Here is a 27,718-nt window from a genome sequence, read left to right on the forward strand (position 1 = left end):
AAACAAACTCAAAATACATACATGTACCCTCCCATGTTTCAGTGTAGGTCAAAAAGATGAAATTTAGCAAAGCAGAAAAGAAACAGAAGGAAAGAGACTAGTTATAATTGACATGGCATTATACAAGAGTTAGGGAACTGCGTTGTGTGAAAAGCAAACATGAAATAATCAACTGCAGCTCACTTCCTTCTTATTAACAAAAAACCCTGTGTAGTTGGAAGGTGAAATCCTTATTCCTCAAGTGCAGTCTCTTCCCCGCAGCCTGCTGGGGGAGAGCAAGAGTAAGGAGGAAAAAATGATCAGAAAGATGCCTGAGGCTCTGTGTGGAACCAGGTGTGTGTCTGGTTTGGGTACCTGAGCAGAACCAGGTGTGTGTCTGATCTGTGGTACCTGAGCGGAACCAGGTGTGTGTCTGGTCTGTGGTACCTGAGCAGAACCAGGTGTGTGTCTGGTCTGTGGTACCTGAGCAGAACCAGGTGTGTGTCTGGTCTGTGGTACCTGAGCAGAACCAGGTGTGTGTCTGATCTGTGGTACCTGAGCAGAACCAGGTGTGTGTCTGGTCTGGGTACCTGAGTGCCCAGAGGGAGCGCGGTGCCCGCGGGCCGAGGCTCCGGCAGCACCGGGGCGCTCCCATGGCGGAGAAGCACCGGGGGCAGGTTGGACTGAGGGGATTGCGGGTTCGGGGCGGAGGGACGGGGGTCCCGGGCGGTCCCAGGCGGTCCCGGGCGCTGCGCTACTCCCGCCCCCCTCACGGCGCCGCCGCCATTTCCCTGCAGCGGCGCCCCCTCCCCGCCAGGGGGCAGTGCCGCGCCCTGCCCGCCGGCTCTGACAAGATGGCGGCGGCCGCTGCAGCCCCACAGCCGCATCCCGGCCCCGGCCCGGGCCCGCCGGCGGCCGAGGCGGAGCGCGGGGGCCCGCGCGGCGGCGGGGCGGACGGGGAGGCCGAGGCGGAGGAGTTCGGGTGCCCGGCGCACTGCTCCGACCTGGCCTGGCGGCAGAACGAGCAGCGTCGCCAGGGCCTGTACTGCGACATCACGCTGGCGTTCGGCGGCGCGGGCACGGCCCGCGAGTACCGGGCGCACCGGTCCGTCCTGGCCGCTGCCACCGAGTACTTCACGCCGCTGCTCTCGGGGGGCTTCGCGGAGTCGCGCTCGGGCCGCGTGGAGCTGCAGAAGTGGAGCTCGGAGGGCGGCCCCGACCCCGAGACGGTGGAGGCCGTTGTCGGTTTCATGTACACGGGCACCATCCGCGTGAGCCCCGGCAACGTCCACGAGGTGCTGGAGATGGCGGACAGGTGAGGGGGCCAGGGGCTGGGGCGGGGGATCGACAGGTGAGGGCGGCCGGACCGGGGCTGGGGGTGCCGCGTCACAGCATCAGTGGGTCACAGACTGGTTTGGGTTGGAAGGGACCTTAAAGCCCATCCAGTCCCACTCCCAGGGCCACCTTCCGCTAGACCAGGCTGCTTCCTGGCCTTCCAGCCCGGCCTTGAACACTTAACACTTGCAGGGTAACTTGTAACAGGGTGTTCCTGTTCGTTTGTCCTGCAGGTTTCTGCTGACACGCTTAAAGGACTTCTGTGGAGAGTTTCTGAAGAAGAAACTGAACCTCTCCAATTGCGTAGCGGTTCACAGCTTGGCCCACATGTATTCCCTGAACCAGCTGGCCCTCAAAGCACAGGATATGATCAGGAGAAACTTCCACAAAGTCATCCAAGACGAGGAGTTCTACACTTTGCCGTTTCACCTCGTCCGGGACTGGTTCTCGGACTCAGAGATCACAGTGGACTCTGAAGAGATCCTCTTTGAGACTGTTTTAAAGTGGGTTCAGAAAAATCCTGAGGAAAGAGAGAGGTACTTTGAAGATCTCTTTAAGCTGCTGAGGTTGTCTCAGATGAAACCCACGTACCTGACTCGCAACGTCAAATCCGAGCGGCTGGTGTCGAGCAACGAGGCCTGTGTGAAGTTGGTGTCCGAGGCCGTGGAGAGCCATGCCCTGCGCTCTGAGAACCTGCAGTCCGGGAACCTGCAGCATTCCGCCTGTCCCGCCGCGCTGCTGCCGCGCTTCGGGCAGAACATGGATGTCATCATCGTCATCGGCGGCGTGTCCGAGGGCGGTGACTACCTGAGCGAGTGCGTGGGCTACTTCATCGATGAGGACAGGTGGGTCAACCTGCCACACATCCACAACCACCTGGACGGGCACGCCGTGGCCGTGACTGAGTCCTACGTGTATGTGGCTGGCTCCATGGAGCCGGGGTTTGCCAAGACTGTGGAAAGGTACAATCCAAACAGAAACATTTGGGAGCAGGTCTCGAATCTAATCACCAGAAAGCATTCCTTTGGCCTGACTGAAGTGAAGGGCAACTTGTACAGTATTGGTGGGCACGGCAACTTCAGTCCAGGCTTTAAAGATGTGGCCATTTATAATCCTGAGCAGGACAAGTGGCAGAACCTGGAGTCGGCACCCAAGATCCTGCGGGATGTCAAAGCTGTCTCCGTGGAGGACCGGTTTGTGTACGTGGCCGCCCGCACCCCGGTCGACAGTGACAGCGAGGACGGGCTGAGGGCCGTTATTACCAGGTATGACACTGAAACCAGGCAGTGGCAGGACGTGGAGTCCCTGCCCCTCATCGACAACTACTGCTCCTTCCAGATGTCCGTTGCCAACACCAACTTCTACCACACGGCCTCGTGCTGCCCTAAGAGTTACCCCATCGACAACGAGGAGGCCAAGGGAAAGATCTCTGGCAGGGCCTCAGATGAAATCCTGGAATCCTTGCCCCCCGAGGTCCTGAGCATTGAAGGAGCAGCCATTTGTTACTACAAGGACGATGTGTTTATCATCGGGGGGTGGAAGAACAGCGATGACATTGACAAGCAGTACAGGAAGGAGGCCTATCGCTACTGCGCTGAGCGCAAGCGCTGGATGCTCCTGCCCCCGATGCCACAGCCCCGCTGCAGAGCCACCGCTTGCCACGTGAGGATCCCCTTCAGGTGCCTGCAGGGAACACAGAGGTACCCCATGCCACAAAACCTGATGTGGCAAAAGGATAGAATAAGGCAAATGCAGGAAAGGCAGATGCAGGAGATCCACCGACACTCCCTGACCTTACGGAGAATGCCACGCTCCCAGATTGAGTGCTAGTGTCTGGAATGCCACTCCTGATGGGCCTAGGAAGTAAACCCTTTTGTTAGGCTTGATATGTCTTTATAAGACATGAGGGTGTGGATTGGATTTGATGCATAAAACCAGCATCTTTTGTGTACTGAAAAGTCAGAAGCTCAGAAGTTGAGGATGGGTGGGAATTGAGATGCTCTGTGAATCCAGCAGTATTCCTTAATGGTGCCTAGGGAGAAGCTGTAGCCTGTATCGGGCTGTGAAATGTCTCCGGGTGCGTTAAGCCTGTTACTTCTCTCCTCGGGTCTTTGGTTCCAAGGGTTTCTGTAGAGTTAATCTCTAACAGTTCTCCTTTGAAAATCAAAGATCTCTCTCTTAATAATTTAGTGGTTACATTTGTGTGTGCTTGAAAGCACCTTTTTATTTGCACTTATCTCTTGACATTCCTTTGATTCTCTCCTCAGTGACTAAACTTCACAGGATTGGTGTTGGTGTACTTGGCTTTCCCAAGCTGGAGGCAAGTGCAATAGTTCTGTATGAAACAAAAGCACAATCTTCCTTTATGAAATTGCTTCAGGATGTTTCTATGTGTATTAAATATTTTGTATCTGTGCGTTGTAGAGAGGCTGCAGAGTTTGTTTATAAGTGGATGATTGATAGGACACAAGACACAGGAAGAGAGAACTTGAGGCAGTGGATTTTATTTCAGGTGTATCTGCAGGTTTGAGTCTGTGTTTGACAGCTTTGTTAGAAACTGGAGTCTAACAGCAGCCTGAGACAAGGAGTGACAACCAGTGTTGAACCACCCACCCACACTGGCTGTTCATTTCTGTCAGAGTGGAGCAGTGAGAATGGGATTATTCCATGGGAATAGAGTGAAACCTGAGCTACACGTAGATCCTTTCTCAAATGTTGCACATGTTTTAATTCTAGTGAAAAGTGATGGAAGAGCCCCTGCTGTTCCCAGCATGTCTCTGACAATCAGAACCCTTTGCCTTCCATGTGCTGTCCCGAGGAATTCCCAGCAGCCATACTGCAGCTCCATAATGAGCCCACACGTGCTCCTCTGGCAGGGAGAGATGGGTTTTCAAAGTCTTCAAATATCTGAATTTCCCCACTTGCTGTGGGGGTGAGATTTAAGCTCATTTAAACACCTTTTGGCATTCTGAGGTAATTTTACATCCAGCTGCCCTGGTTGACTGTGTGTTTCTTCCCACTGTACTCCCAGGGAATAGAATGTGGAGTATTCCCTTTGAGCTGTCCCACTGAGCGCTCCTGCCCAATCCGAGGATCCTATAGTTTACCAGCAGTTTCAGTGCATCCTTCCTACCTCCTTTTCTCTCCATCCTTCCCTTCTTTTGAATGTTCCAGGTTTTCCCAGCAGTGTAACTCAGGATCTTAGGGAAGGGAATGGGAGGAGTAATCTTGGTGTTCTGAAATCTGTGTAGACAAACCTTGTTGGAGAATGTGTTACTGTTCTTGGTTCCTTGATATTTGCTGGTGGTTTTGATGTGGGCATCTTCACTGCAAAGAACTTGTAACCAGTTTGGGGTTTGTTTTGTTTTTAGTTGGTTTGCTTTCTGAGCTGCTCCTCCTCCTTTTCCAGTTCTTCAGGCAGCCCAGATCGTATCTGAAACTTGGGGTAAGTCCTTCCACCACTGTGTGTAAAGGTTTCTCTGATGTGTATGTTCCTTAACGCACTACTTTGCAGTTCATGGGCCACTTTGGTATCAATAACTTGCCTGTTCGTGAGAGAGTCTCCAGCCTTGGTTTGAAAAACCCACCAAACTTGAAAAACTCTGAACGGTTTGTCCCAGTTGACCCCTCTGTGGTAACTGTATTGTATTTTCTTTGCCTGTTGGGTTGTTGGGGCAGGTGAAGTTTATGCTGCTGGCCTCATGCAAGTGGAAATAGGTGAGTTTAAGGTGATGTTTGCAGGTGACTGTTCCCAAACAGCTCCTGTAGGCCTGTAAGCCAGGAGTTGATCCATGGAGTTTGGCCCACGGATTCTTGCAGGTCTGGCTAGAGTAGGTTCAGAATTGCTGCCCCTGCAGGAGGTCTGTGATACAGTGTGGAAATGTCTCTCAGCTCTAGTGCTCAATCCATCAATGTAACAGCAGTTTGTGGGAGCTGGTTTTAAGATACTTTCCCAGACTTTGCACCAAAGCAACTGAGAGGAGTTCATATCCTTCACCTGGCTGGAGGGATTTAACAAGCAGTTGGAGGGTGGTAGTAGGTCACACCACCACAGCTCTATCTAAGCCCTCTTGTAGTCTGTCATGGAATACAGACAATTTGTAGGGAGAAACACGGAGATGATTATTTCAGTTGGAATAGCAACTAAATATTTAATGCATGGCAGCGTGCAACAAAGAGGCAAGAACAGACCTTGCAGTCTTGCTTTTTCTAAGCAAAATTGATATTGCACTTTCCCAGGAGGACTTTGGGCTGACAGACAAGCTGTGTTGTTTAGTAAAAGCACTCCCCTCAGAGCCAGTGTCAGCCCAGCCCGTCCCTGGACGGGTAACCTGTGTGTGCCAGCCGCATGCCGTGTGTGCTCCGTGTGCATGGCACTGGGGGTCCCTGGCAGCAGCATGGGCTACTCTAACCTTTGCTCTGCCAATTCTGGGGTAGTTTTAAGCATTGGTGCTTTTTGGCCTTGACTTTCAGTGGACTAACGGCATTGATGTGATTTGTGACTGACGGGTTGAACAATCCACTGCATCACACGAGGTGTTGGGAGAATTGCATTCACAGCTCGGGCTGTAATTTAGCCCATGAACCTGTGAATCCATAACAGTTCCTTGCGGCCCTTGAGTGCCATAGCTTGCTGGGTGTTTATCAGATGACCCCATAAACAAAAGCCTGGGGGTTCTTTCTGTGTGTTTGTAGTGGCTGGTCAGCTGTCAGCAGGGTCCCAGTGTGTGTGAACAGGGAGGCTGACTGCTGGCCTCACTGTACTGGCGGTCACCGTAGTGACTCCCAGGGGCCATATGTGTACAGAATGTTTTATAACTACCTGGATACCCCGTTAGTAGCCTGGGGGTGTCTGTGTTTTGAGTGCCTCTCTTGCACATAGTTAGAGACCACTACAGAGCTGAAGCAAAGAGCCCAGTGTTGCACGTGCTGTGAACGGCTGTGCCGAGCATTCCACTCCACTATTGCAATGGCGTTTTTCCCCATTACAGTAAATGTCAAAATCCAAACTCTTGGCTCAGCTTATGTGTTGTGGAATAGCCTGGTGGCTGCTGACAAACCAAGTCCTCAGGAATTACAACTGTTTAGGTTGTTCTTAACACAACCTTGTAAGAGGATGTTGTAACATCCAACGGGTTTTGAAAAGCAAGTGTAAAGTAGGTGGTTTGTGGCTTGGATTCATTTTCAGCTCTGTCCACTCTAGGTTGGGGTACAAACCATCTCTCCTGTTTGACAGTCCCGGGTGGAGTCTAATAAAACAGGTGCTCCTGAGGATCTAACTCTGTTACTAATATGAATGTATAGTGTGGAACTAACAAGCTCTTTGAAGACCATTGATAGTCAGATCTTCCTCCTGGGTCCATGTCACTGTTGGTCACGGCAGCTCTGCTCTCCTGGGACATTAACGGAGGGGCAAGAGATTTCTGAGGAGCAGCACTCCTGTCCTTACCTGCGAGGTAAAGTAGTGTGTGTGATAGGCCCTTTGAAACAAATCCTGCTGTCATGTTCTTGACCTTAAATACACTGTACTAAAGTTTATTGTAAGAGGTGAATTAATGAAAATAAACCTTTTATTTCTCTAGCATCCCACTGTACTTTTGATTTTTTAAGTTGCTGTACAGGCTGTGGCTGATAACACATGTTCTGTGGTGCCACAGAGTGAAAGCTTTAAATCCTAATGATTCTTTTGGCCTGTAGCAATTGTTTCTATTTTAGAACAAGAGAACATGCTCCCCTTCCTGCTCTAGAGACTTTACTAGCTAAAGAGAACTATTTACACAGGCATCCAATGGTGGGATGCTCAGAAGACTTTATTGGCTCAGCAGGACTATTTACAGGAGCATCCAGTGATGGCTGGACTTAGCTAAGGGGGAACTATTTACAACGGCGCGCTCCGAGTTGAAGTGCTGAAGGAGATGTCCATGGAGTTGTTGTGCCGGTAGTAGTGTTGCCTGGCGATGTACTCCATGACGTTGGAGAGCCCTGGCACCACGCAGCAGCTGACGGCACTGCGGGTGATGCCCATGCTGTGGGCGTCGTACCACTCGTTGGTGTCCTCCTCGTAGCACTCAGCAGCCACGGTGGTGCTGAACCCGTTAAAGCCCCCGACCACGAACAACAGGCCGTCCATCACCTCGATGCCAAAGTTGCTGCGTGGGTTTAGCATGGAGGGCACGGCGCGCCAGGCGTCGGTGGCGGGGTTATACGCTTCCACGGTCTGGAGCCGGCTGTTTCCATCAAACCCTCCGACCTGCGAATGCCGAAGGGACAGAGCTGAAAAGGGCCTTCCCTCAGCCAGATCCTGTCACGCACCAGTGAGATGGGAGCTGCCTCTGCCTCCCTGGCGGTGGTCTGAGCATGGTGGAGAGCACAGGATTTCAGAACAGGGCGCTTGCTTATCGCAGTCTGCTCCCTTGGGAGCTTCCCAAGGCACTGTGTGCAGCTGTCAGATTTGACAGTTCTCCAGGGGTTGGATGCAGTCCATGGAGAATATAAACAATGAATGAACAGGCCCAAGCCCTGCTGTGTGCTGCTGATGCTGTTGGTAGTGGCAGAAGATAAGTTGTTTGCTGCAGCTGCTTAAACGTGGCCCACATCTTTTTCTTACCAAAAAGCGTGTGATGGGTGATAACATTCTTGGTAAGTCCATCAACTGTTCTGGTTCTGACTTCCCTAAACCTCACATAAACACACGGCCAGCCTGGTGTTGTGGGAACTGCAGCCATACAAAGGCCTGCAGTGCAGGGTGGTGGTGGCCCTTACCGCGTACACCTGGTTCCCGTACGCCATCACTCCAACCCCGCTCCTCCTGCTGCTCATCGGGGCGATCAGGGACCACTGGTTTGTGGCAGGGTCAAACACTTCAGCTGAGCTGAGGCACTGATCACCATCAAACCCACCACAGATGTACACCTGGGGACAGGAGAGAGAGGAAAGTGCGAGGGGAGCAGTTAGACCATTGGTGAGACAGTCTGTTAGAGAGAAAATGAATGGTGTGGCTGGATTTTTGGGGTGTCTTGTTTTGTTTTAGGAGGGGAATGAGAATGTCATCCTGGGTTTGAAGTAGCAGCACTACAGGGAGCTGAAGCCAGCAGGATTTAGACCCTTAATTTCCCAAGCTGCATGAAGCAGACAGGCCTGGTATTGTACCTTTGGCCAGGAAAAGGGCTGGCGGGCACCAGGTGGGCTGTTGGGGGGCAGCAGCTCCAGAAGAGTTTTCACACTCCTGGTCACATCTCTGCCACATGAGGCAGATGCTGTTTTATATCTGTAGGTCCAGGATTTAATGAATTGTTACAAATTCAGTGAAGGTTTATGTGAACTTTCTTCATGTTGCAACTCTCCATCCTCTCCCCTTACCTTTCCGTTCAGAGTGGTCGCGTTGGCGTCGCTCCTCTGCTCGTGCATGGGGGTGATCAGGGTCCACTGGTTGGTGTCTGGGTCGTAGCGCTCCGCTGTGTTGAGCCGTATGTACCCGTCAAACCCTCCCATGGCGTAGATGAAGTTGTCCACGACGGTGACGCTGACGTAGCAGCGCCGCGAGTGCATGGGTGCCACCTGCTGCCACGTCTTCTGGAGTGGGTCAAACCGCTTGACGATGTTGAAATAATCTGTGCCATCAAATCCGCCGATGACATAGACGTAGCCTTTCAAATACGCTGAGCCGTGGTAGGCAACAGGGCTCTCTTGCTCCCAGGGGATGTTCAGCCACTTGTCAGTGCGGCCGTCGTAGGTCTCGATGGCACTGGTGGCGCCGCCCCCGCTCCAGCCCCCGATGGCAAAGAGGATGGCGTAGGGCAGGCGCGGCCGGGTGAGTGGGTTGGCATTGGCTGAGGAGCTCTGGCCGTACGAGTTCAGGTCGTAGATTTCTGACAGGGCACTGATGATGAGATCTTTGCACTCAGCATTGTCCTTCACGTACTCGTGAGCTTTGACGTTGTTCATGAAGTAGTCAGACTGTAGGAGTGCCAGTCGAACCTGGAACATGCAAGGAGGAGGTTAGAATACTAATGCTGATGGTTTCCCCCTCGGCAGCCTTTGGGGACAGCTTCAAAGCTGTGCTGCACCCACCTTGCCCAGCAAGCAGGCGATGTACTGCCTCCTGTTCTGCGGGTCGTGAGCGATCCACCTCAGCACAGCCTCGAACACGGCTTCTTCTCGCTTCACGTTGAGCTCATCCTTCTCAATGATGTGTGCCAGCTCCTCAGCAGAGAGGTCTAGGAACTCCTCGGACACCTGGGACACCTCCTCGAAGTGATGCAGGATGTATGCACAGGCGGCTGCGCGCAGGTCGGGGCAATAGTAATAGTCGGTGAGTCTGCAGGTGCCAATGCAGTTCTCAAAGCAGAGTCTGGATCTCAGGAACTCGCAGCACAGGTTGACTATGCCCATGACATTGAATTGGTCTGCTGCAGCCAGCAAACTCTCAACGTTGTCCTCCGTGATGGGTACTGTCCCAGTGTAGGCATAATTGATGATGAGACCCATCATTTCAGCTGAAACACCGGGGATTTGATAGACCATCTTGCCCGGGCGGTCCCAGTTGGTAAACAGAGTCCTGAAAACACAGCATTGCTGCATTAAATCCTGTCCTTGGGTCCCCTGTGTTTCCCGAATTCCCAGGGCAACAGTTTAGGCACTGGCAGGAGCCCTGCTGGGAGGCTCCATAGTTTATTAATTAATGTTTTACTTCCTGGTTGTTTGAAAAAGGAGATACAGCCTCTGGCTGGGGACAGGGAGCACCAGGGTGAACGGCCCCCATGCCTCCACAGGAATCATAAAATCACAAAATGGCCTAGGTTGGAGGGGACCTTAAGGATTATCCCATTCCAACCCCTGCCACGGGTAGGAACTCCTTCCACTAGACCAGGTTGCTCCAAGCCCCATCCAACCTGGCCTTGGACACTTCCAGAGATGGGGCAGTCACAGCTTCTCTGGGCAACCTGTGCTAGGAACTCACCTGGCTCACAGGGAGGAATTTTTTCCAAATATCTAATATAAACCTCTGTCAGTGTGACACCATTACCCCTTGTCCTGTCACTCCAGGCCCTTGTAAATAAATCCTTGTGTTTCCAGTACTGACCTGAAGTATACACTGCAACAAGAGAGGATGAGCTTGTGAGCTTTGAATTCCACTCCATCTACGCTTATGATCACATCACAGAATCTACCTTCCAGGCGGAGCTCATTGGAGATGGAATTCTTGTCTTTCATCCACTCCATGTTGGAGGATGACTGGTGGGTGCTGAGCTAATACCACGTGTGAGTCAGAGGCAGAGTGGACCTCGCTGACACGCGTGGAGTACTCTGGTGTTGCCTGCAAACATCCAGCGCTGAACCCCCTCGCTGGCTCTGGATTGTGACCCGTGATGACATCACAACCACAGGGGTGACCCAGGCCCAACATTCCCTGGTTGCCCGCAGCCTTCTCTTCCCCTCGGCCCAGGTTATGCTGAACCCTGGGCCTGCACCATGTTGATGGTTGCTTGGAGCAAATGGTTGCTTGGAGCAAAATCGTCTGTGTGATCCCCCACCATAATAATACTTAATAATAATAAATTATCCTCAGTATTATTTTGCCAGAGTGTAAAAGTCCCCAAAGGTGGGCACTGACTGCTGCTGAAGTGCCTTGTGCCACCTCACCCAGGAGGAAGCTGAGGCACAGCCCAGCTCCTGTCAGTGCTGAAGTCGCACACGCTGCCCCTGATTTGTCACTCGAGGTGTGCCAGGGGAGGTTTAGGTTGGATATTGGGAAACTTTTTTCCCCAAAAGGGCTGTCCAGCCCTGGCACAGCTGCCCAGGGCAGCAGCGGTGGCGTCCTCATCCCTGTCCAGGTTTAAAAGCCGTGTGGCTCTTGGGGACATGGGTTAGTGGTGGCCTTGGCAGTGCTGGGGGACGGTTCTCTGCGGGCATTTCCCGCACAGGGTTCCGCGACTCCGCGTCCCCGGCGCTGCGGGGCGGTTCAGTGCCGGGCGCCCTTGCGGGCCCGAACGGCCCTGCCGGCGGCTTCTTTATTGGAATCTTTCCTTTCTGCTTCGCCCTCCCCGCTCGCTGCGGCAGAAACGAAACCGCCGGTCCCGCCCCGCGCTGCTGCGGGCGCCGGGCGGAGGCGCAGCCGGGGCGCGAGGGGTCCCCCCGCACCCCCTGCCCCGAGCACGCCCCGAGCACGCCCCGAGTCCCCCCCGGCCCCGCGGCCGCGTTCCGGTCCCGCCCCCCGGCCCCGCCCCGCGGCTGCGCGGCCCGGCGGGAGCGGAGCGGGAGCGATGGTGAGCGGGGTCCGCGGGCCGGGAGCCCGGGCTGGGGCAGCGGCGGCCCCGGGGCTGGGCGGGGGAGCGCGGCCAGGAGGGCGCTGGAGGCTCCTCGGTCCCACCAGGGCGGCACCGAGCGGGGTCTCTGCTCTGCCCGCAGGTGCCCGAGCTGGAGAAAGCCACGGTCCGGATCCGGCAGCCCGAGCGCGTGCGGGGGATCATCCGGACCCTCCGGGAGCAGGGGGGGGCCAAGCTGCAGGTACCGGCCCCGGCGGGGCAGGAGGTGCATCGCTCACGCTCCGTCCTTGTCTCAGCTGGCCCTTCCTCGCCCCCCCGGCTGCGGCGCGGTGTGCAGGCGGAGGGGGAGAAGCCCCAGAGGAGACGGAGGACGGGGCTGGTGGCTCTCCCCGGACGGTCCTTTCGGCTCCCGGTTATGAAGCTCAAACCGTGCCCCACTCCCCAAACCCCTCTTCCGTCCAGGCAGGATGGAGCCATTCGGTGCTGATAATAGCGCCGGGGTGGGAGGGTGAGGACACCGTCTGCCCCTGTCGCTGCCAATGTGTGCCCTGGCAGCACCTTGGCTTGCTCTGGCTGGGGCAGAGTGTGCTGGGGCACACACAGATGTTGTTTTCTCCCCTTTTCCAGGTCATTTCTGACTTTGACATGACACTGAGCAGGTTTGGATGTAACGGCAGGCGCTGCCCCACATCTCACAGTGAGTGGAAGCTGCTGTTTTTACTGTCACTAATTCTGTTTGGTCTCTGCGTTTGTGTTTTTCATCACTGTGGTTTCTGTCATCCTCTGTCCCCTCATCTGCCAAACCTGACTGCTCCTCATGCGGCTCTGGGCCTCACTGCCTGGTCCTGGCCACCCACTGCCCATTGCAGGAGCCGTGTCCTGGGCTGTCCATCTCCATCCCACTCTCCCGACAGAGCCAGGCCCTGTGCTCGGTGCCTGTTGGGACTCCACAGCTGTGCCACCGCAGCTTGTTTTGGGAGGAGCTGGCACTGAAATGCAGGAGAGCTGCTGTTAGAAAGGCTTTTAATATCTCTGTGCCATTGTCATTGTATTGTCCTTGCAGATATCCTTGATACCAGCCGTGTTGTCAGTGAGGACGGCAGGAAGAAGGTGGGTGCTGTGTGTAGGACACCCTGTCACCCATCATTGTAAGGTCACACTGGCTGGCGTGGCAACTCTCCTGGCTGTGCTGGCTGCCAGGCTGGAGGGGGTAGTGTCCAGGCTGCATTTCAGCCAGCAGTGACAGAGGAGAAGTGAAAAAGGGAAATTGAATTTGCATGCACAGCTGTGGGTGTTTCAGCTCGATAAGAGGAGGAAGGGGAGGGTTGTTTGTACCTGCAGTGTCTGTCTGGAGTGAGGTGAGGGTCAGCCAGGCTGCCAAGAGCTACAGGTGTGCTCAGAGGGAAGCTGCTCAGTGACACAGTTTGGTTGTGTTTAGGAAGTGTGATGCTTTGGAAGATTTCAGAAATGCTGGTTTTGTTGTTTATAGTCTGTTTAGACCTGTTCACTCTGTTCTTTTTCCCTCTGTCCGACGCTCCAGCTGAAGGACCTGCTGCACTATTACTATCCCATTGAAATTGATCCCAACCGGACTCTGGAAGAGAAATGTCCCCTCATGGTGGAGTGGTGAGTGCTGTGCATGATGATCTTGACCTTGCCCTGACAACCTCTTGTCCCCAAGGACTGCAGGACGCAAGGCTTGAGCTGTCCCTGGGCTTTGTGGTGATCCTGGGGGATTTAGTTGTGATTCTGACCGCCGAGGGCCTCTGCCCCAGAGCTCACTGCTGCCTTTCCCCAGGTGGACCAGGGCCCACGAGCTGCTGGTGCAGCAGAAGATCCGCAAAGATGACATAGCCCAGATTGTCAGAGAGTCAGAAGTGATGCTGAGGTATGGACATGGGGCTGTGGTGCTGAGGTACAGGCACAGGGCTTGGCTGCCCTTGGCGAGGAGCAGCCGAGGGGCCGGCACTGGGCACGGCTCTCCATGTGCAGGGCGGGATGTGGGGGCAGCTCCTTGCTTCCAGCAGAGATTTGTTCTCTGCACTGGAGCTGCTGGGCCTTATCCAGGCCCTTGGCTCAGCAGCAGATTTCACCCACAGCACAAAAACTTTGCTCTAAAACTTGCTGCTACAGCTGCCCTGGCAGCGATGGCCCTAAGGCTGGCTCAGGGAGCTGGGCTTTGACTGAGCTCCCAGGCTCAGGGAGGAGATGACACCGTATGTCTGGGTTTTCATGAGCCCAAGTTCCCCTTCTGCATGGAATTGTGTCCTGGCAGACTGAGGCTGTCACAGGTTGGCCTGATTGTCCTCCCAACCAGTCCAACCTGTTGCACATCTCCCACGTGGCTCCTGGCAGTGCCCTGTGCCCCCGCTGAGCAGGGGGTGTGATCAGCAGGTGCCAGGCAAAGGGCTGGAGTGCTCCATGTTCCCGTGAGCACCTGCCCAACCACTACGCCCAGAGTTCTCCGGGGTTCTGCACAGGGCAGGCCACAGGAATGCTGGTACCACAGAGAGCTCGTGCTGTTTGCAGAGCTCACCTGTGTGTTTCTGTTTGGGAAGCGCTGGACAGAAACAGGAGCTGGGCTGGGCACGCTGCCAGCCCAGAACACCGGGCACTGTGCTGGGAGCTGGTAACACAACCCCATGCAATGGACACTCCTGCTCTAGGGATGGCTTCAAGGAATTCTTTGATCAGCTGCACAAGAACAGTGTCCCCCTGTTCATCTTCTCTGCTGGCGTCGGTGACGTCCTGGAGGAGATTATCCGCCAGGCCAGCGTCTTCTACTCCAACGTCAACGTGGTGTCCAACTACATGGACTTTGATGATGACGTGAGTTTCTGCACCACACTGGTGTGGTGAGGGGAAGGGTGTGGGCTGGGACCAAGGGCTGGGACACGATTAACAGCGCCACCACTGGGTTAAGAGCTGTCTGTCTGTCTGTCCTGTGTGCTCAGGGAGTCCTCACGCATTTCAAGGCACCCCTCATCCACACCTACAACAAGAACAACTCCGTGCTGCAGGGCACAGATTACTTCCAGCAGCTGAGCACGAGGACGAACATCATCCTGCTCGGGGACTCCATGGGTGACCTGACAATGGCAGATGGCATTCCCAGCGTGGAGAATATCCTCAAGATTGGCTTTCTCAATGACAAGGTGGGTGTGAGGAGCTGTTCCCTGCCAGCCTTCCCCAGGTGCCAAGCTTTGGGGCAGCAGGGAGGGGCAGTGATGTGGAGGGGTGTACTGAGCTCCTGCTGCGTCTGGGGCATTGTCAGGGTGGTTATTGATCCCCTTTCCAGTAGCGAGGGCTGTGGGTGCAGTATCTCCACCCTCAGGTGTTGGTGTTCACAGTCTTCCCCCCCTCCCCACCCTGTCCTGACGGCCGTGCTGTAGGTGGAAGAGCGGAGGGGGAAGTACCTGGAAGCCTATGACATCGTGCTGGAGAGCGACGAGACGCTGGACGTGGTCAATGGGATTCTCCGGTACATCCTTACTGAGACATGAGCTGGGAAGAGGCATCCCAGCTCCGGCCCCGCAGCAGGCACTGGGCAGGGAATGTCCTCCCCGGGACAGAGCTGGAGGGGATCTGCTGGTACTGGCTGGGCTCCGTCCTGACCTCACTAATGCCCTCAGCCCTGGAGAGGGAGAGAAGAGATGGAGGAATCTTCTCCATTCCCTTTACCCCAACTCCCTGGTTCTGCTGCTTCCCTCTTGGACTGGCTTCATCCAACTTGGACTTCATCCCACTTGGAATTCATGCCCTCTACCTCCCAAGGCCACAACAAACCGTTCCATGTTTCAGAAAGAGACGTTCTACACCTGCTTCAGTAGCTGAGTGTGGAATGGAGATGGTTTGCTGTGGGACAGACCCGGTTTAGATGAAGTTTTAGAGTCACTGTGTTTCTCACTAAGAAAACAAATCTCTCTCGTCCTGTTTTCCTGTTTCTGAGCCCTGGTGCCACCACTGGGCTGGTGTGGCCCTGCCAGGCATCGCATTGCCCAGCCCTACGTCCCTCATGGAAACCTGCAGCTCCCTGGCCTTGGGTCCCACCCCGTCCCTCTTGCACCAATACAATTCTTACAGTGAACAAAAAGCTTTTCCAGCCGTCCCTGAAGGCCTCAGAACTCGACTGCTGCTGCTGCCCAAACCCAGAAGTAAGTTTGTCTGCCAGGGTTGGGGCTGGGGTTTGGGTGGGGTGGGAGAGGAGAGGCCAGCGGCAGCATTTTGGGTTTTAAGGAACATTTTAGCTGTCCGTGTTTCTGTCCTAAACTTCTGGGCTGATCCTAGGCTGATCCCAGGGTCTCGGAGCAGCAATAGGAAAAACTCTTGTTGTTTCTGTCTCCCCTCTGTTTACGTGGGACTTCAGGAAGTGCCGACTCTGTTCTCTGTGTTGGAATAAAGATGTTATTGGCTAAAGCTGGGCCACAGGTGGTTTGTACCCGGTGCCGAGGGGCTGGAGCTGCTCTGCTCCCAGGGCTGGTGCTGGCAGCTGCCTCTGCTCCCCAGATCAGGGTCCCTCCATCCCACCAGAGCCCCCCAGCCCAGAGCCCCCCAGAGCCCCCCACCCCTCACTGGGCACTGGAGCTGAAGCTCCAGCAGCTTCGCTGGAGGATCCCAGGAGAGGATTTTGGTTTCTCCTACTGGACCCAGCAGGTGCTGGAGCCTGGAATCCCCCTGGGCACTGCCAAGGCTGGTCCCTGCACCGCTGCCCCAACATGAAGGAATGTTTCATGGCAAAGTAACCCGACACAGGCAAACTCCTTGGGAACCAGGAGGAATTATTTATTTGGTGCAAGGTAGATTCACCATTTGAGGGGGTCACTCTGCCCTCTGCACTGGTGGGTTCCTGCATTTCTTCTATCCCTGTCTGCAGGACAGAACGTGCAGAGGTTTTGGGAGCCCTGCTGGTCCCAGCTGGAGAACCTGAGCACCCCGAGGTCATGACCTGCATTTAGGCATTGAAACAAAATTGGGCTGATTTGTCTCAGTCACTGAGGGCTAGGGGGTGGGGAGGATGTGGAGGGGGATGATGCTGCTCCCTGAGGGCCTGGAGGAAGAGGGGATCTGTTCCCCTTCTCCCAGCTCATGAGGGGTTTGCCAGGTCTCATCCCTGGAGTTTTGGGGGGCCCAGACTTTTGGAATGGCAGATGCCTGTGGAGTATTGGGGTTTCACCCTGGGAACCTGAGCCCCTTCCAGCTTCTTGTCCCAGGAGGAGGCAGTGAGGACAGAGCAGGGACCAGGACAAAAGTCTTCTCTAATTCTTCTCTCTACAGAATTTTAAGTGTGTGTATAAAAAAAACCCCACCCCCAACCCTAAACCACAAAATGCTGGGGTGGAGGTGAGGGGAAGCCCCCCCACATCCCTCCTGCCCCCCAAGGCAGCACTTGTGGGCAAGGGGGCTTGAGCAGGACCTGCAGTCACTGGTGGAGGACAAAGGGGTTCGGGGAGGGGACACCTTCTTGCCTGGGTTTATTAGCTGGGGGTTGAGTTTTCCTGCCCAGGAGGAACACATCAAAATACCCTCAGTTAAATAGAAAGGGGGGAAAATCAAAATCTGCCCCCCTGCAGGGCTGGGGAGGGGCAGGGGCAGATTCCCTGGGCAGCTGGGATGGGAGACTGGCCATGGCACGGCCAGGATGAGTCCTGTCTCCAGGAACAGCAGGGTCTGCTCCTCAGAGCTCCTCGTGAATCTTCTCCTGGTCCTCATCTGACTTCAGCTTCAGCTCCTCGGGCGTGATCTTCCCGTCCTGGTTGCGGTCCTGGTTCTGGAACATGTCGGCGATGACTTTTTCTGGGTCAGAGCTGGGCATGAGGCGGCCTTTCCCCTCTGCCACCTGGGTCTTGATGAAGGTGGAGAACTGGAGAGGAGAGAGGGGAGAGATGCTGCTTGGCTCCGCACATCCGGCACCGGGCAGGGCAGAGACCACAGCCCGTGCCAAGGACAGCAGGGACCAGAGCACCAGCCTGGGGTCCCTCGGCACCCTGGGCCCACTCACCTCGTCAGCAGGGATCTCCCCGTCCTTGTTGAGGTCCATCTGCTCGTAGAGGTTGGCCGGCGGCTCCCCGTGCCAGATGAAGAGGTAACCCTCGGGAACCCCCTCCTCCATGGAGATCAGCTCCACCTCGAAGCGCAGCACGGCACTGCCGGGCACCCCCCGGGCTGGAAACACAGCGAAGGCTCCAGCACCGCGGGGAGCACGGTAAAGCCCCAGCCCTGACCCCCCAGCCCCAGCAGGGTGAGGGGGGACAGGGCCCTGAGGGGGCTCAGCAAGGCTGAACCCCCCAGTTTGTGTCGCCCACATCAGTGGGCCCACACAGTGGTAGATCCCCTACCTCCGCTCTCCCCGTGGCCCAGGTGGGGGGGGATGATGAGCACCCGCCTCTCCCCCACACACATGTCCAGGAGGCCACTGTTCAGCCCCTCAATCACCTTGTTGGCCCCCAGGGTAACCTCCTGGGGCTTCTCGTAGTCGTGGCTGCAGGAGGCACAGAGAAGACAGTGCAGGTGAGAAAGCCCCTTGGATCCAGTAAGTAACCCTGAAATCCCAACCCCTCCATCCCGCCATGCCCTAAAATCCCACATCCATGCCATAAAGATCCCCACTCTCCATGTCACCCCCACGTCCACCCCACTGTGCCCCCAAACCTTGCACCCTCCTCCCTGTTGCCCCGTGGCCGATGCCCCGGTGCTGCCCCTTGCAGAGCAGATGCTCCCGGTGCTGCCCGGTGCCCGCCCACCCCAGCTCAGCGCCGGCCAGGATTGAGCCCCGGGAAGGACAGGTGAGCTCGGGGCACGCACGAGGAGAAGAGCCGGGTGCCGTCCAGCAGGGAGCAGTTGTAGTGGTAGCGCACGAAGTCCCGGTCGCGGGTGGTGACGTTGCAGCCCTCGGGCCGGAACACGGTCTCGATCTCCACGGGGTCTGCGGGGTTGTGGAAGTCGATGACGTGGACATCAAAGATGAGCACGGCTGAGCCGGGAATTTTGTCCCCTGGAAGAGGAGGATGAGGAGAGCTGCTGAGAGAGCTGCTGGAGTGCTGTAAGGCTGGTAAAACCTTTCCCTGCTTCTTCCCGTGACCTGTGATGTGCCTGTCCCTCGGAGCCCGGGCTCTGCACATTTACCTGCACCGTTCTCCCCGTAGGCCAGGTGTGGGGGGACGACCACCCGCCGCTGCTCTCCCACGCAGACCCCCTGCAGGCCCTGATCCATGCCGGGGATGATGTAGCCCTTCCCGATGTAGGTGTTGTAGGTTTGATTGCGGGAGTAGCTGCAGCAAGAGAGGCCCCCAGTGCCATCAATCCCCCCCCCAACCCCTGCACCCCAACCCACACCCCTTCCCCCAGCCTCTCTTGCTCCCGCGGGGGCAAACCTTCTTCCTAGGGATGCAGCAAACAGGTGTTACCCTTTTTAGCCTGTTTCATGCCGTTACCACCCTCTCCTCCCCGCCAGTTCTCCAGACTCTCCCTGCAGCCATGGGGCAGGAGGGGACATCAGGGGCTCTCCCCACACCTGGAGTCAAAGAGCGTCCCGTCCATGAGTGTCCCGTTGTAGTGGTACCGCACAAAGTCCCCGGTCACAGCCCGGCGCTTGCAGGGCTGTGGCACCTCCAGGTGCTCCAGGAAGACGCCGTCCTTGGGGTTGTGGAAGTCCACCAGCAGCACACTGAACACCAGCGATGCCTGCGGTGGGATCACAGTCCCTGGGGAGGGGACATGGTTCAGCCCAGACGAGGGTCCTGCTGCACCACAGGGCCTCTGGGCAGAGCTGGGAGGGAAGGGGCCGGTATGAAGGGGTGGGGCTGGGACCTAGCTCACCATAGCCCTTCTCCCCATAGGCCAGGAACGGGGGGATGATGATGCTCCTCTTCTCCCCGGCGCACATGCCCAGCAGGCCCTGGTCCATGCCCTTGATCAGCCACCCAGTGCCCACGTAGGTGTCGTAGGTGCTGCCCTTGCTATAGCTGGTGGGGGAAATGAGGGTGGGGACGGCTCCAGGGCCACACCAGCACCCCCAGCCGGAGTGGTGCCATCCCAGAGGCTGGTCTGGGGGCCATGGAGCTGCACCAGCAGAGCAGGGAGTGCCCCGTGCCCCAAGGCCAGGAGCATTGCAGCGCCCTGTACCTGGAGTCAAAGGGGGTCCCGTCCAGCAGGGTGCCGTTGTAGTGGTACCGCACGAAGTCCGAGTTCTCCACCGTGCGGTTGCAGCGCTCGGGTTTGGACACGGTGGTGACCTGCAGCTTGTCGTTCTTGTTCCAGATGTCCAGCATGACCACGTCGAAGTACAGGGTGGCATCTGGGGGGATCAGCCCCGCTAAAGAGATGGCAGTGAGGACAGAGCACCTCAGGTGAGACCAGCACCAAGCCCGGGCTCTGTCCCCTGAAGCCCTCCTGATCCCACCACTGCTCAGGGCTGCTGGAGACCCATGTCAGCCCCTGGGAAAGCAGCAGAGCCCAGATTGGGGGCAGGACCCCTCATTCCCAGGGAGGCCCTGCTTCAGCACCACTTGCCCTGGCCGTGGAGCTGCCAGGTGGGCACCGGAGCCCTGTCCCTGCTGACAGCGGCCCCAGGGGGGTTGCCCCCTCCATCCCCCCGTGCCGTGGCCCCTTACCCACGCCGATGCTGCCGTAGCCCAGGTGGGGCGGCACGATGAGGTGACGCCGCTCGTTCACGCACATGCCCTGCAGCCCCCGGTCCATGCCAGTGATCAGCCGCCCGACGCCCACCACGCCGGCCACTGTGGCCCCTCGGTCATAGCTGGGGCGAAGGGACAGGCCCGTCAGAGGTGCAAAAAAGGATGAAGCTCCCAAAGCTGCTGGGGGTGGGGCAGAGTGGGGGGACAGGGCTGCCCCCTCCCCGAGGTGCAGGTAGCCCACCACAGCCCATGAGCCTCTGTGCTGCAGGCAGAATCCACAGCTCAAAAACACGGATCCTGATGGGCTCAGTCCTGCACTGTTGGTGGGCAGCTGCCCCCTGCAGCACTGGTCAGGGCTCCAGCCTGACCCTGCACCTCCAGAACCCATCAGCTGCCTCCCCAGGTCTCACCCACAGAGCTGGGCTGGAGGCCAGCAGCTCCCAGGCTTCCTGCTGCTTCCAAACCATTTTGCATATGGCACATTGGAGCTTTGTGCAGCAAGGAGGAAAGACAACGTCCCGGCCTCATTTTTAAACTGCAGATTTGTTTTTATTTTTAGATCTTGAAAAACTCCAAGAAGTAAGTGGAGACATCTCAGGTAAATCGAAATCCTTAATCCCCTTGTTTCTCTGTCCCCGGTTCTCCCCCTGCTCATGGTGCTGCAAACCAGGGGCTGCCCCAGGCTCAGGTCCCAGCCAGTGTGGGCAGAGCAGGAGGGATGCAGGGCCAAGGGACACTGAGTGGAGCAAAGCCTCTGGGGTAATGAAAGGTTTCTCCACTGCCACGTCTCAAAGTGCTTTAAGTGTTTTCCTGCCTGTGCAGCACAAGCAGATACATGTTCCTGAGTGCAGAACGTCCCACTTAGGGCCAAATCCTGCCTGTGCCCGGGACAGGCTCCTGCACGGCACTGTGGAGCTGAGGGCATGCAAGGCTCCCCGAGGGGCTGGGGGGAGCTGGGGGACACGGCAGGGCAGCCGGGTAGGGGCTGGGGGAAGGGGCTGCAGCCTGGGTTGAGGCTTTGCTTGAGGCCAGGCTGGGCCCCCCAGGCTGACACGTGTACAGGGCTCTCCGGGTCCATGTGCTCACCCCAGCACCCACCAAAAGCCCTTCTTGGGGTCAAAGCTGGAGGACCTGGGAACTGTCTGGAGCGGGCAGCTGCCTGCCCTGGCCTGGCTGCCCCTGTCCCGGGGCTGGGGGACGCATGCGGGGTCCCCGCAGCTGCCCGCCCGCCCCGGGATGCGGGCTGGGGGCTGGGGGAGACATGCAGGGTCCCGCCGCAGCTGCCCCCCGCATGCAGCCGGCACAGAGCCGCGGGCGATACCTGGAGTCAAACTTTTTGCCATCTTTAAAGGTCCCATTGTAGTGGTAGCGAATGAAATCCCCCATCTGCGCCTCCCGCAGGCAGATTTTGGGGATATAGTATCTTTCTATCACCACGTCTTCCAGGGGGCCGGGGTTGCCCAGCGCCGGGGCCCCCAGGATGCCCAGGAGGAGGAGGAGGAGGAGGACGAGGCAGCGGCTGCCCGGGGCCATGGCCATGGCGCTGGGGCTGCGGCGGCGGAAGGGCCCGGCGGGGGGAAGGCGGAGAAGGGGGGTCCGGGACGCCCCTTCCCTGCCCGGGACGCCTCTTCCCTTCGCTTTCCCTCCCTTCCCTTCCCCTGCGCCCGCCCAGCCCGGCCCTCTTGGAATTTCTGTAGACGTGTCCGGGCCCCATCGCGCTCCCCCCGCGCTCCCCCCTCAGTGCCGGGAACAGACACCGCGGGAGAGAACGATCCACGGCGGGAGGGGTTATTTTTGTCCCCTCTTTTGTTTTGCCTCTTTTTTTTTCCTTTACCCCCCCCCCCCGTATTTTTACCCATTCTCCCTCCTCCCCGTCTTTTTTTTTTCTCTCTTTTTTAACTTTCTCTCTTTTCTCTCTCTTTTTTTTTTTTTTTTTTTTTTTTTGCCTGGGCAGTTCCTCCTCCGAAGGAAAAGCTGACGGAGCCTTTGGGGAGCGTCTGCGCGGCTGCAGGCCCGGCCCCAGGTCCAAGCGCTGCCGCGCCTCCTTCTCTTCCTCCTCCTCTTCTTCCTCTTCCTTCTCCTGCCACCGCCAGGTCATCACACTCAGCCCAGGATGCTGCTGCTCAGTCCCAGCAGTTTGGGAGAGTAAATGGAAGGAATTAAATGCTTTAATAATGTGTCTGCTGCTGGCGGACTGAATGGCAATAGTTAAAAATGTGAAACTCTGCTTCTAACAGTCCTTCCCAGGCAAGCGCAGCCTCCAACACACACAGAGGTGTTGCCCACACATCCCCGTTCCCCCAAAAGCATTGGCAAGAGCCCTCAGCAAGTGCCAGGTGGGAAATGCAACAGGCTGTGAGCCCAAACCCGGCTCCTCTGAGGCTCAGCACTGCCGATGAAAGCAAAAGCTCCAGCAAAGCACCGTTGGCTCCCTCCCCCTGGACCTGGGGTGCTCTGAAGCCCCCCAACATACCACACCAGGGCTGAGCAACCTCAGCACTGCTCGGAGCAGCTCAGGAGGACTCAGGGCTCTGCCCATGTCCTGACAGGGGGCCGGGCCTGGCTCTGACAGTGAGTGCTGGCAGGGATGGTGGCACTGCAGCCACGTGCGGTGCTGGGCACTGCCAGCAGCCTCTGCTCCACGGGAGAAACCTCAGCAGCGTCCTGGCTCCTGCCCTGCACTGTGACATCCCTCAGCACCACTGTCCAGCCGGCAACAAAGCACTGGGCTTGGGCCGGGGCCAGTGTGGCCATGCCGAGGCCTGGCGTGGGACAGCCCTGGGGTCAGGATCTGGCACAGCGCAGGGCGTGCGGCCTCAGGCTTGGCGTTGGCCAGCAGCGCGGCCACCTCCGGGCACCGCAGGCTTGGGGGGTCCCGCGCAGTGTGTTACCGAGCTCATCTCGCTCCGTGGTGCACAGCGCTGGTCACTCCCCTTCCCGAGCGCTGCGCGCAACCCCTGCGCGCCCCTCCCCTGCGCGCCCCGCGCAGCCCCTGCGCGCAACCCCCGGCGCCGGCGGAGCCGCACTAAGACCCTGCGCGCCCGCCACGCACCGCCCACCCCCGCCGCCCGCCCCCTGCGCGGGGCCCGGCGTGCAGCGCTGCGCGGGGCGGTGCGCGGACGCTGCGCGGGCAGCGAGCGGCGGCGGCGGGGATGGGCGGCGCGGTGCCGGTGCCGGGTCCGGTGCGGGCGCTGCTGCTGCCGGTGCTGGCGGCGGGGCTGTGCGCGGCGCAGTACGAGCAGTACAGCGTGCGCGGGTTCCCCGCGGCCGCGCTGGAGCCGCTGCAAGGCGCCTACGCGCGGGCGCTGGCTCAGTACGCGGACGCGCAGTGGGCGGAGAGCGCGCGGGGGCTGGAGGCGAGTCTGCGGCTGCACCGGCTGCTGCGGGACAGCGAGGCGCATTGCCACCGCCGCTGCGCCGGAGAGCCCCCCGCGGGGTGGGGGGACCCCGCCGAGGAGCCCCGCGCGGAGCGGGACCCCGCGTGGGAGTGGGAGCGGGAGATGCGGCTCTTCGGGCGGCTGCTGCTCCGCGCCGGCTGCCTGCGCGCCTGCAAGCGCGAGCTGCCCGTGTTCCAGCTGCGCTACCCCCCCGCGCAGACCCTGCGCGACTTCCAGCGCCGCCAGCCCTACCAGTACCTGCACTACGCGCTCTTCAAGGTGAGGTGGCGCAAGTGGCGGGGGGCGAGGGTGGGGGGGTCCTCTGCCTCCATCCTGCCCCACTCTGATCTAGCCCCTCCATCCTGCACTCTCTGCTCTGCCCCCGGTTGGGCACACCCCTTCCCGTGTCACCCCTTCCCGGGTCTCAGCCTGTGCCCCTCATCCTGTACCTCCTCTTCAACACCCCCATCCTGCATCCCCATCCCGTGCCCCCATCCTACACCGTCAGCCTGCACGCCCTGATCTGCATGCCCTGCACCCCTCCCTGCCCCATCCTGCACCCCCTGAACCCTGCTCCCCTCTATCCTGCACCCTGCTCTCAGGTGCTTTCCCAGCCCGCAGCCCCCTTCCTTCACTCCCCATCTGGCATCCCACCCTCCCCTGGCTCCTCCATCCTGCTCCTGCACCGTGGCACGTCAGCGTCATCTGGGACGTATCAGGCAGGACGTGAGGGGTGCACCCGGCACTGGGGGCCCCTGTGATTGTGTCTCCCTACCCCACCTTGTGCTGCCCTGGTTCCCCAGGGTCCCCCTGGCCACGCAGAGCATTGCCTGGGGAGGGGGCACAGGGGCTGCCCCAGCCGAGGGGCCCAAGCTGGTGGTTCAGTGCCATTGTGATTGTGGTGGGACACGTGTCAGGATGCTCCCTCAGGGAGAAGGACTTGCTTGGCCTCACGGTGCAGACGTGGAGGGAGGTTACGTGGATGGAGGTTTTGTGGAGGGAGGTTTCATAAGGAATCGCCCCAGGGTGACCCTGTGCTGGCTAAAGTGGCTCTGGCAGGGGCAGTCCCCTGGTCAGGGTCCCATCCCTGGCCACCTGCCCTTGCGAGTGCTGTTTTAATGCTCACCTGGCAGTGCTGAGGGACAGCCTGTCCCAATTCTTAATGCCTTTTCCTCTTGCTGCTCTGGCCCAAACCCACTTCATGGTCAGATCGTTCACCCACCTCCCCCCCCCCAACCTCGCCAACTTCCTCCCCTGAAGCTGCAACCTGAGAGCCCACAAAGCAGCAGGGGCTGGCCTGGGCTGGTGGCAGTGCTGGAGAAGAGCGGATGTGTGGATCAAACCCACACCACGTGGATCCATCCTGCACCACATGGATCACTCCCAGCTGGATGTGGAGGCCCATGAGGGGCTGAGCTGTCCCCGTGTGGGACACCAACCCCAGGTTGGTGTGGCTGGAGTGACCTGTGATGTCCATGTTCCCAGATCCTGTCCGTCCATCGTCACTGCCAGTGGGCTGTTGGGCTCGGGGCTGGCACCATGGGTGCGGGACTGTTCCCTGCAAGGACTGTCCCTGTGCCCTGCACCCTGTCTGGGTGCTCAGCCCACCTTGGCCGCAGTGTCAGCCCTGGCTGCCCTGCAGCAGGTCTCTGCACCAGCTCTTCCTCTCTCCCTAGTCAAATAAGATCGAGAAAGCGGTGTCTGCTGCCCACACCTTCCTGCAGAAGAACCCCAAGCATGAGATGACCTTGAGGTACCTGAACTACTACAAGACGATGCTGGATGTGGATGAATACCTGGTTGACCTGGAGGCTCAGCCCTACGAGGTGAGGAGTGGATGGGGCGGGAGAGGGGCTCCCCAGGGCTCGGTGCATGCCTGGTCCTGCCAAACCCAGAGGGAAGCGGCTCCCCCTCGCTAAGCAGTGCCCACTTGGCCCCTGGCAGCCGATATTCGTGCGCTCGGTGAAGCTGTACAACAACGGGGATTTCCGGAGCAGCGCGGCCGACATGGAGCAGGCGCTGGCCGAGTACTACAAGGCGTACGAGGACTGCCTGGCCGGCTGCGAGGGCGCCTACGAGCTGCAGGAGTTCAAGGACTTCTACCCTGCCATCGCAGGTACTGGGGCGCTGGGGGATGGCAGACCCCAGGGGGGTGCTCAAGGGTGCAGCGCCTGACATCTCCCCCCAGACCACTTCGTGAGCGTGCTGCAGTGCAAGGTGGACTGCGAGACCGAGCTCACCCCCAACGTGGGCGGCTACTTCGTGGAGAAGTTCGTGGCCACCATGTACCACTACCTGCAGTTTGCCTACTACAAGTGTGAGTGCCTGTGGGAGCGGGGAGGCTGCCCCGGGGACACCCTGGGGTGCTGCGGGCCCCGGGCAGAGTGTCACCCCCGTGTCACCCCCATGTCACCCCCGTGTCACCCGCAGTGAACGACGTGCAGGATGCAGTGCGCAGCGTCTCCAGCTACATGCTCTTCGACCCGGGCGACACCGTGATGCAGCAGAACCTGGTCTACTACCGCTTCCACCGCGAGCGCTGGCGCCTGCGGGAGGAGGACTTCGAGCCACGGCCGGTGAGGACCCCCCAGCCCCCTGTCCTGTGGCTCTGTGCCAGCGGGGGGGCTGACGCAGCCCCTCTCCCCCAGGAAGCCGTGCGGTACCACAACCAGACGGCCGCCCAGAAGAAGATGCTGGAATTCGCTCGGCAGTTCCTGCAGGCCGATGATGAGGTACCCGATGGTGGGGTGCAGACAGATGCCTTTGGGGGTGCTGGGTGGCGTGGGGGGTGCTGTGGGTACCCTGGGGCAGGGCCCTTTCTCGGGTGGAGTGTCTGACCCTCCAAACCAGCCCTGGAACAGAGGCTGCAGATGAGGCCACCGAGCCCCTCTGCCTCCTCCCGCCCTCCCTCATTGCAGATGGAGGTGGATGGTGGTGAGGGGCCGGAGGCTCTGGACCTGCCCTCCGACAGCGAGTTCGAGGGTGAAGGAGACTACGAGGAAGGCTTCTTTGCAGAGTGGTGGCAGGAGCCCAAGACCAAGGGGGACAAAGATGACCAAGGTTCCTGACACAAGGGCTAGGGGCTGTGCTGGAGGGTGGGGGGGCTGCTGCCTGTGTCCCAGTGCCACTGAACCCTCCTTGTTTGCAGAGGTCCTGTGATGAGCCAGGTGAAAGGGCGCCTGGCCCTGACAGAGCTGGACAGTGGTGGCTCTGTGATGCCATCACGGGGACATTGGACTTCAGGCTCCTGTCAGTCACTGCATGGACACTCAGGCTTGTGGAGGAGGGCTCATCCTGCCCAGGGTCCTGCAGCAGGGCTGCCTTTGCTGTCTGGATGTCTGCTGCCTTGGCAGAGCCCAATTCCTGTCGGTGGAGCACCCTTGAACCTCCCTGCCTGCCCACGAGCTCCCCCCAGGCCACCCCTGTCCCCAGTGTCCTCACGAGCCCTGGCCAACAGCGGTGCCCCACAGCACGGGGATTTGCTGTATCCCTCAGCTCCTTCCCTGGATCTGTGGATGGTGCACAGGGATTGACCCCTGTGTGGTCTTGAGGGGTTTGGGGACTGCCCCTTGCTCCAGGAGCAACGCACGATGCTGCTGGAGCCAGTCCTGCCCCTCTCTGGGGCTCCTGCTCCTGTCCCTCCAGCCTCCCAGGCAATTTGCCAGTCCCTTGAGCCTGGGTCCCCTTGGACCCCAGCCTGGTGCTACAGGGGGCTCCTGGTGTGGCACGTCCCTATGGCACCATGGGGGCTGTGGTGCCCGTGCCCTGCTGTGCCTTGAATTTTTGCCACACCAGCCCTCTGTAGCCTTAAGCTCTGTTAATTTAATATTTCCCCACTTGCACAGTTGCTCTTTTTTTAAATATTTACTGGTGCTGAACTTTAATAAAATCCGTACCAGTCTTTCCACAAGTGCCTCCACCACAGGCTCCCGGGCTGGGGTGTGCTGCCGGAGGGGGAGGGACAGGCCTGTGTGCCCCAATGTAGGTGGGGGGTGGCAGGTTGGAATGACCTCCCTCCTGCCGGCATCAGGGTGTTTTGGGGGCCCATGGGGGGCTGCTGTTGGTGCTGACAGACCTGTGCCCACCCTGGGATCGCTCCTCCCTCCACATTCCCGCTGCACTTGGAAAT

The 27,718-nt window shown here is 58.5% G+C and overlaps 5 protein-coding genes and 1 long non-coding RNA gene across 7 annotated transcripts; 4 read left to right on the plus strand and 2 right to left on the minus strand.

The window, feature by feature from the left end:
* Positions 1 to 632: 632 nt before the first annotated feature.
* On the plus strand, positions 633 to 6,898 carry KLHL11 (kelch like family member 11). The gene is made up of 2 exons (XM_027746187.2): positions 633 to 1,294; positions 1,548 to 6,898. The coding sequence occupies exons 1-2, from the start codon at positions 633 to 635 to the stop codon at positions 3,142 to 3,144; spliced, it is 2,259 nt and encodes a 752-aa protein (XP_027601988.1). The 3' UTR covers positions 3,145 to 6,898.
* Positions 6,899 to 7,192: 294 nt separating this feature from the next.
* KLHL10 (kelch like family member 10) lies at positions 7,193 to 10,536 on the minus strand. Its single transcript, XM_027746199.2, has 5 exons — positions 10,397 to 10,536; positions 9,385 to 9,871; positions 8,674 to 9,291; positions 8,077 to 8,226; positions 7,193 to 7,564 (listed from the first exon to the last, which is right to left on the minus strand). The coding sequence occupies exons 1-5, from the start codon at positions 10,534 to 10,536 to the stop codon at positions 7,193 to 7,195; spliced, it is 1,767 nt and encodes a 588-aa protein (XP_027602000.1).
* Positions 10,537 to 11,544: 1,008 nt separating this feature from the next.
* Positions 11,545 to 15,995, plus strand: NT5C3B (5'-nucleotidase, cytosolic IIIB). Its single transcript, XM_027746221.2, has 9 exons — positions 11,545 to 11,579; positions 11,722 to 11,820; positions 12,207 to 12,276; positions 12,643 to 12,689; positions 13,120 to 13,205; positions 13,378 to 13,467; positions 14,246 to 14,408; positions 14,534 to 14,734; positions 14,972 to 15,995. Exons 1-9 carry the CDS (start codon positions 11,577 to 11,579, stop codon positions 15,080 to 15,082), a joined length of 870 nt encoding a protein of 289 aa, XP_027602022.2. The 5' UTR covers positions 11,545 to 11,576; the 3' UTR covers positions 15,083 to 15,995.
* A 352-nt stretch (positions 15,996 to 16,347) lies between these two features.
* On the minus strand, positions 16,348 to 21,751 carry FKBP10 (FKBP prolyl isomerase 10). The gene is made up of 10 exons (XM_027746212.2): positions 21,534 to 21,751; positions 20,189 to 20,334; positions 19,701 to 19,890; positions 19,395 to 19,540; positions 19,090 to 19,279; positions 18,702 to 18,847; positions 18,381 to 18,570; positions 17,915 to 18,057; positions 17,578 to 17,741; positions 16,348 to 17,439 (listed from the first exon to the last, which is right to left on the minus strand). The coding sequence occupies exons 1-10, from the start codon at positions 21,749 to 21,751 to the stop codon at positions 17,254 to 17,256; spliced, it is 1,719 nt and encodes a 572-aa protein (XP_027602013.1). The 3' UTR covers positions 16,348 to 17,253.
* LOC114001232 lies at positions 18,291 to 22,391 on the plus strand. Of its 2 annotated transcripts, none has more exons than XR_003545485.2 (4): positions 18,291 to 18,618; positions 19,836 to 19,924; positions 20,772 to 20,810; positions 22,167 to 22,391. It is a non-coding gene; the product is annotated as an uncharacterized LOC114001232 (long non-coding RNA). The 2 variants fall into 2 exon arrangements; XR_003545486.2 differs by lacking the exon at positions 18,291 to 18,618 and adding an exon at positions 19,419 to 19,509.
* A 973-nt stretch (positions 22,392 to 23,364) lies between these two features.
* On the plus strand, positions 23,365 to 27,496 carry P3H4 (prolyl 3-hydroxylase family member 4 (inactive)). Its single transcript, XM_027747949.1, has 8 exons — positions 23,365 to 23,868; positions 25,266 to 25,415; positions 25,534 to 25,705; positions 25,778 to 25,906; positions 26,020 to 26,165; positions 26,238 to 26,321; positions 26,508 to 26,649; positions 26,738 to 27,496. Exons 1-8 carry the CDS (start codon positions 23,365 to 23,367, stop codon positions 26,746 to 26,748), a joined length of 1,338 nt encoding a protein of 445 aa, XP_027603750.1. The 3' UTR covers positions 26,749 to 27,496.
* The last annotated feature ends 222 nt before the right edge of the window (positions 27,497 to 27,718 follow it).

Source organism: Pipra filicauda, unplaced genomic scaffold (assembly GCF_003945595.2).
Source record: "Pipra filicauda isolate LSUMZ 115617 unplaced genomic scaffold, ASM394559v2 scaffold193_size2426894_pilon, whole genome shotgun sequence".
Lineage (NCBI taxonomy): Eukaryota > Metazoa > Chordata > Aves > Passeriformes > Pipridae > Pipra > Pipra filicauda.

Coding starts and splice junctions, on each gene's coding strand:
- KLHL11 (XM_027746187.2), top strand. CDS start 633: ATGGCGGAGAAGCACCGGGGGCAGGTTGGACTGAGGGGATTGCGGGTT. Junction 1,295..1,547: donor GTGCTGGAGATGGCGGACAG/GTGAGGGGGCCA, acceptor TTTGTCCTGCAG/GTTTCTGCTGACACGCTTAA.
- KLHL10 (XM_027746199.2), bottom strand. CDS start 10,536: ATGGAGTGGATGAAAGACAAGAATTCCATCTCCAATGAGCTCCGCCTG. Junction 9,872..10,396: donor TGTTGCAGTGTATACTTCAG/GTCAGTACTGGA, acceptor CTGTGTTTTCAG/GACTCTGTTTACCAACTGGG. Junction 7,565..8,076: donor ACGGGAACCAGGTGTACGCG/GTAAGGGCCACC, acceptor CGGCATTCGCAG/GTCGGAGGGTTTGATGGAAA.
- NT5C3B (XM_027746221.2), top strand. Junction 12,277..12,642: donor GCGCTGCCCCACATCTCACA/GTGAGTGGAAGC, acceptor TTGTCCTTGCAG/ATATCCTTGATACCAGCCGT. Junction 14,735..14,971: donor TTGGCTTTCTCAATGACAAG/GTGGGTGTGAGG, acceptor GCCGTGCTGTAG/GTGGAAGAGCGGAGGGGGAA.
- FKBP10 (XM_027746212.2), bottom strand. CDS start 21,751: ATGGCCATGGCCCCGGGCAGCCGCTGCCTCGTCCTCCTCCTCCTCCTC. Junction 19,891..20,188: donor CTACGGCAGCATCGGCGTGG/GTAAGGGGCCAC, acceptor CCATCTCTTTAG/CGGGGCTGATCCCCCCAGAT. Junction 18,848..19,089: donor GGGACGCTCTTTGACTCCAG/GTGTGGGGAGAG, acceptor CTCTTGCTGCAG/CTACTCCCGCAATCAAACCT.
- P3H4 (XM_027747949.1), top strand. CDS start 23,365: ATGGGCGGCGCGGTGCCGGTGCCGGGTCCGGTGCGGGCGCTGCTGCTG. Junction 23,869..25,265: donor TGCACTACGCGCTCTTCAAG/GTGAGGTGGCGC, acceptor CTCTCTCCCTAG/TCAAATAAGATCGAGAAAGC. Junction 25,416..25,533: donor TGGAGGCTCAGCCCTACGAG/GTGAGGAGTGGA, acceptor GGCCCCTGGCAG/CCGATATTCGTGCGCTCGGT.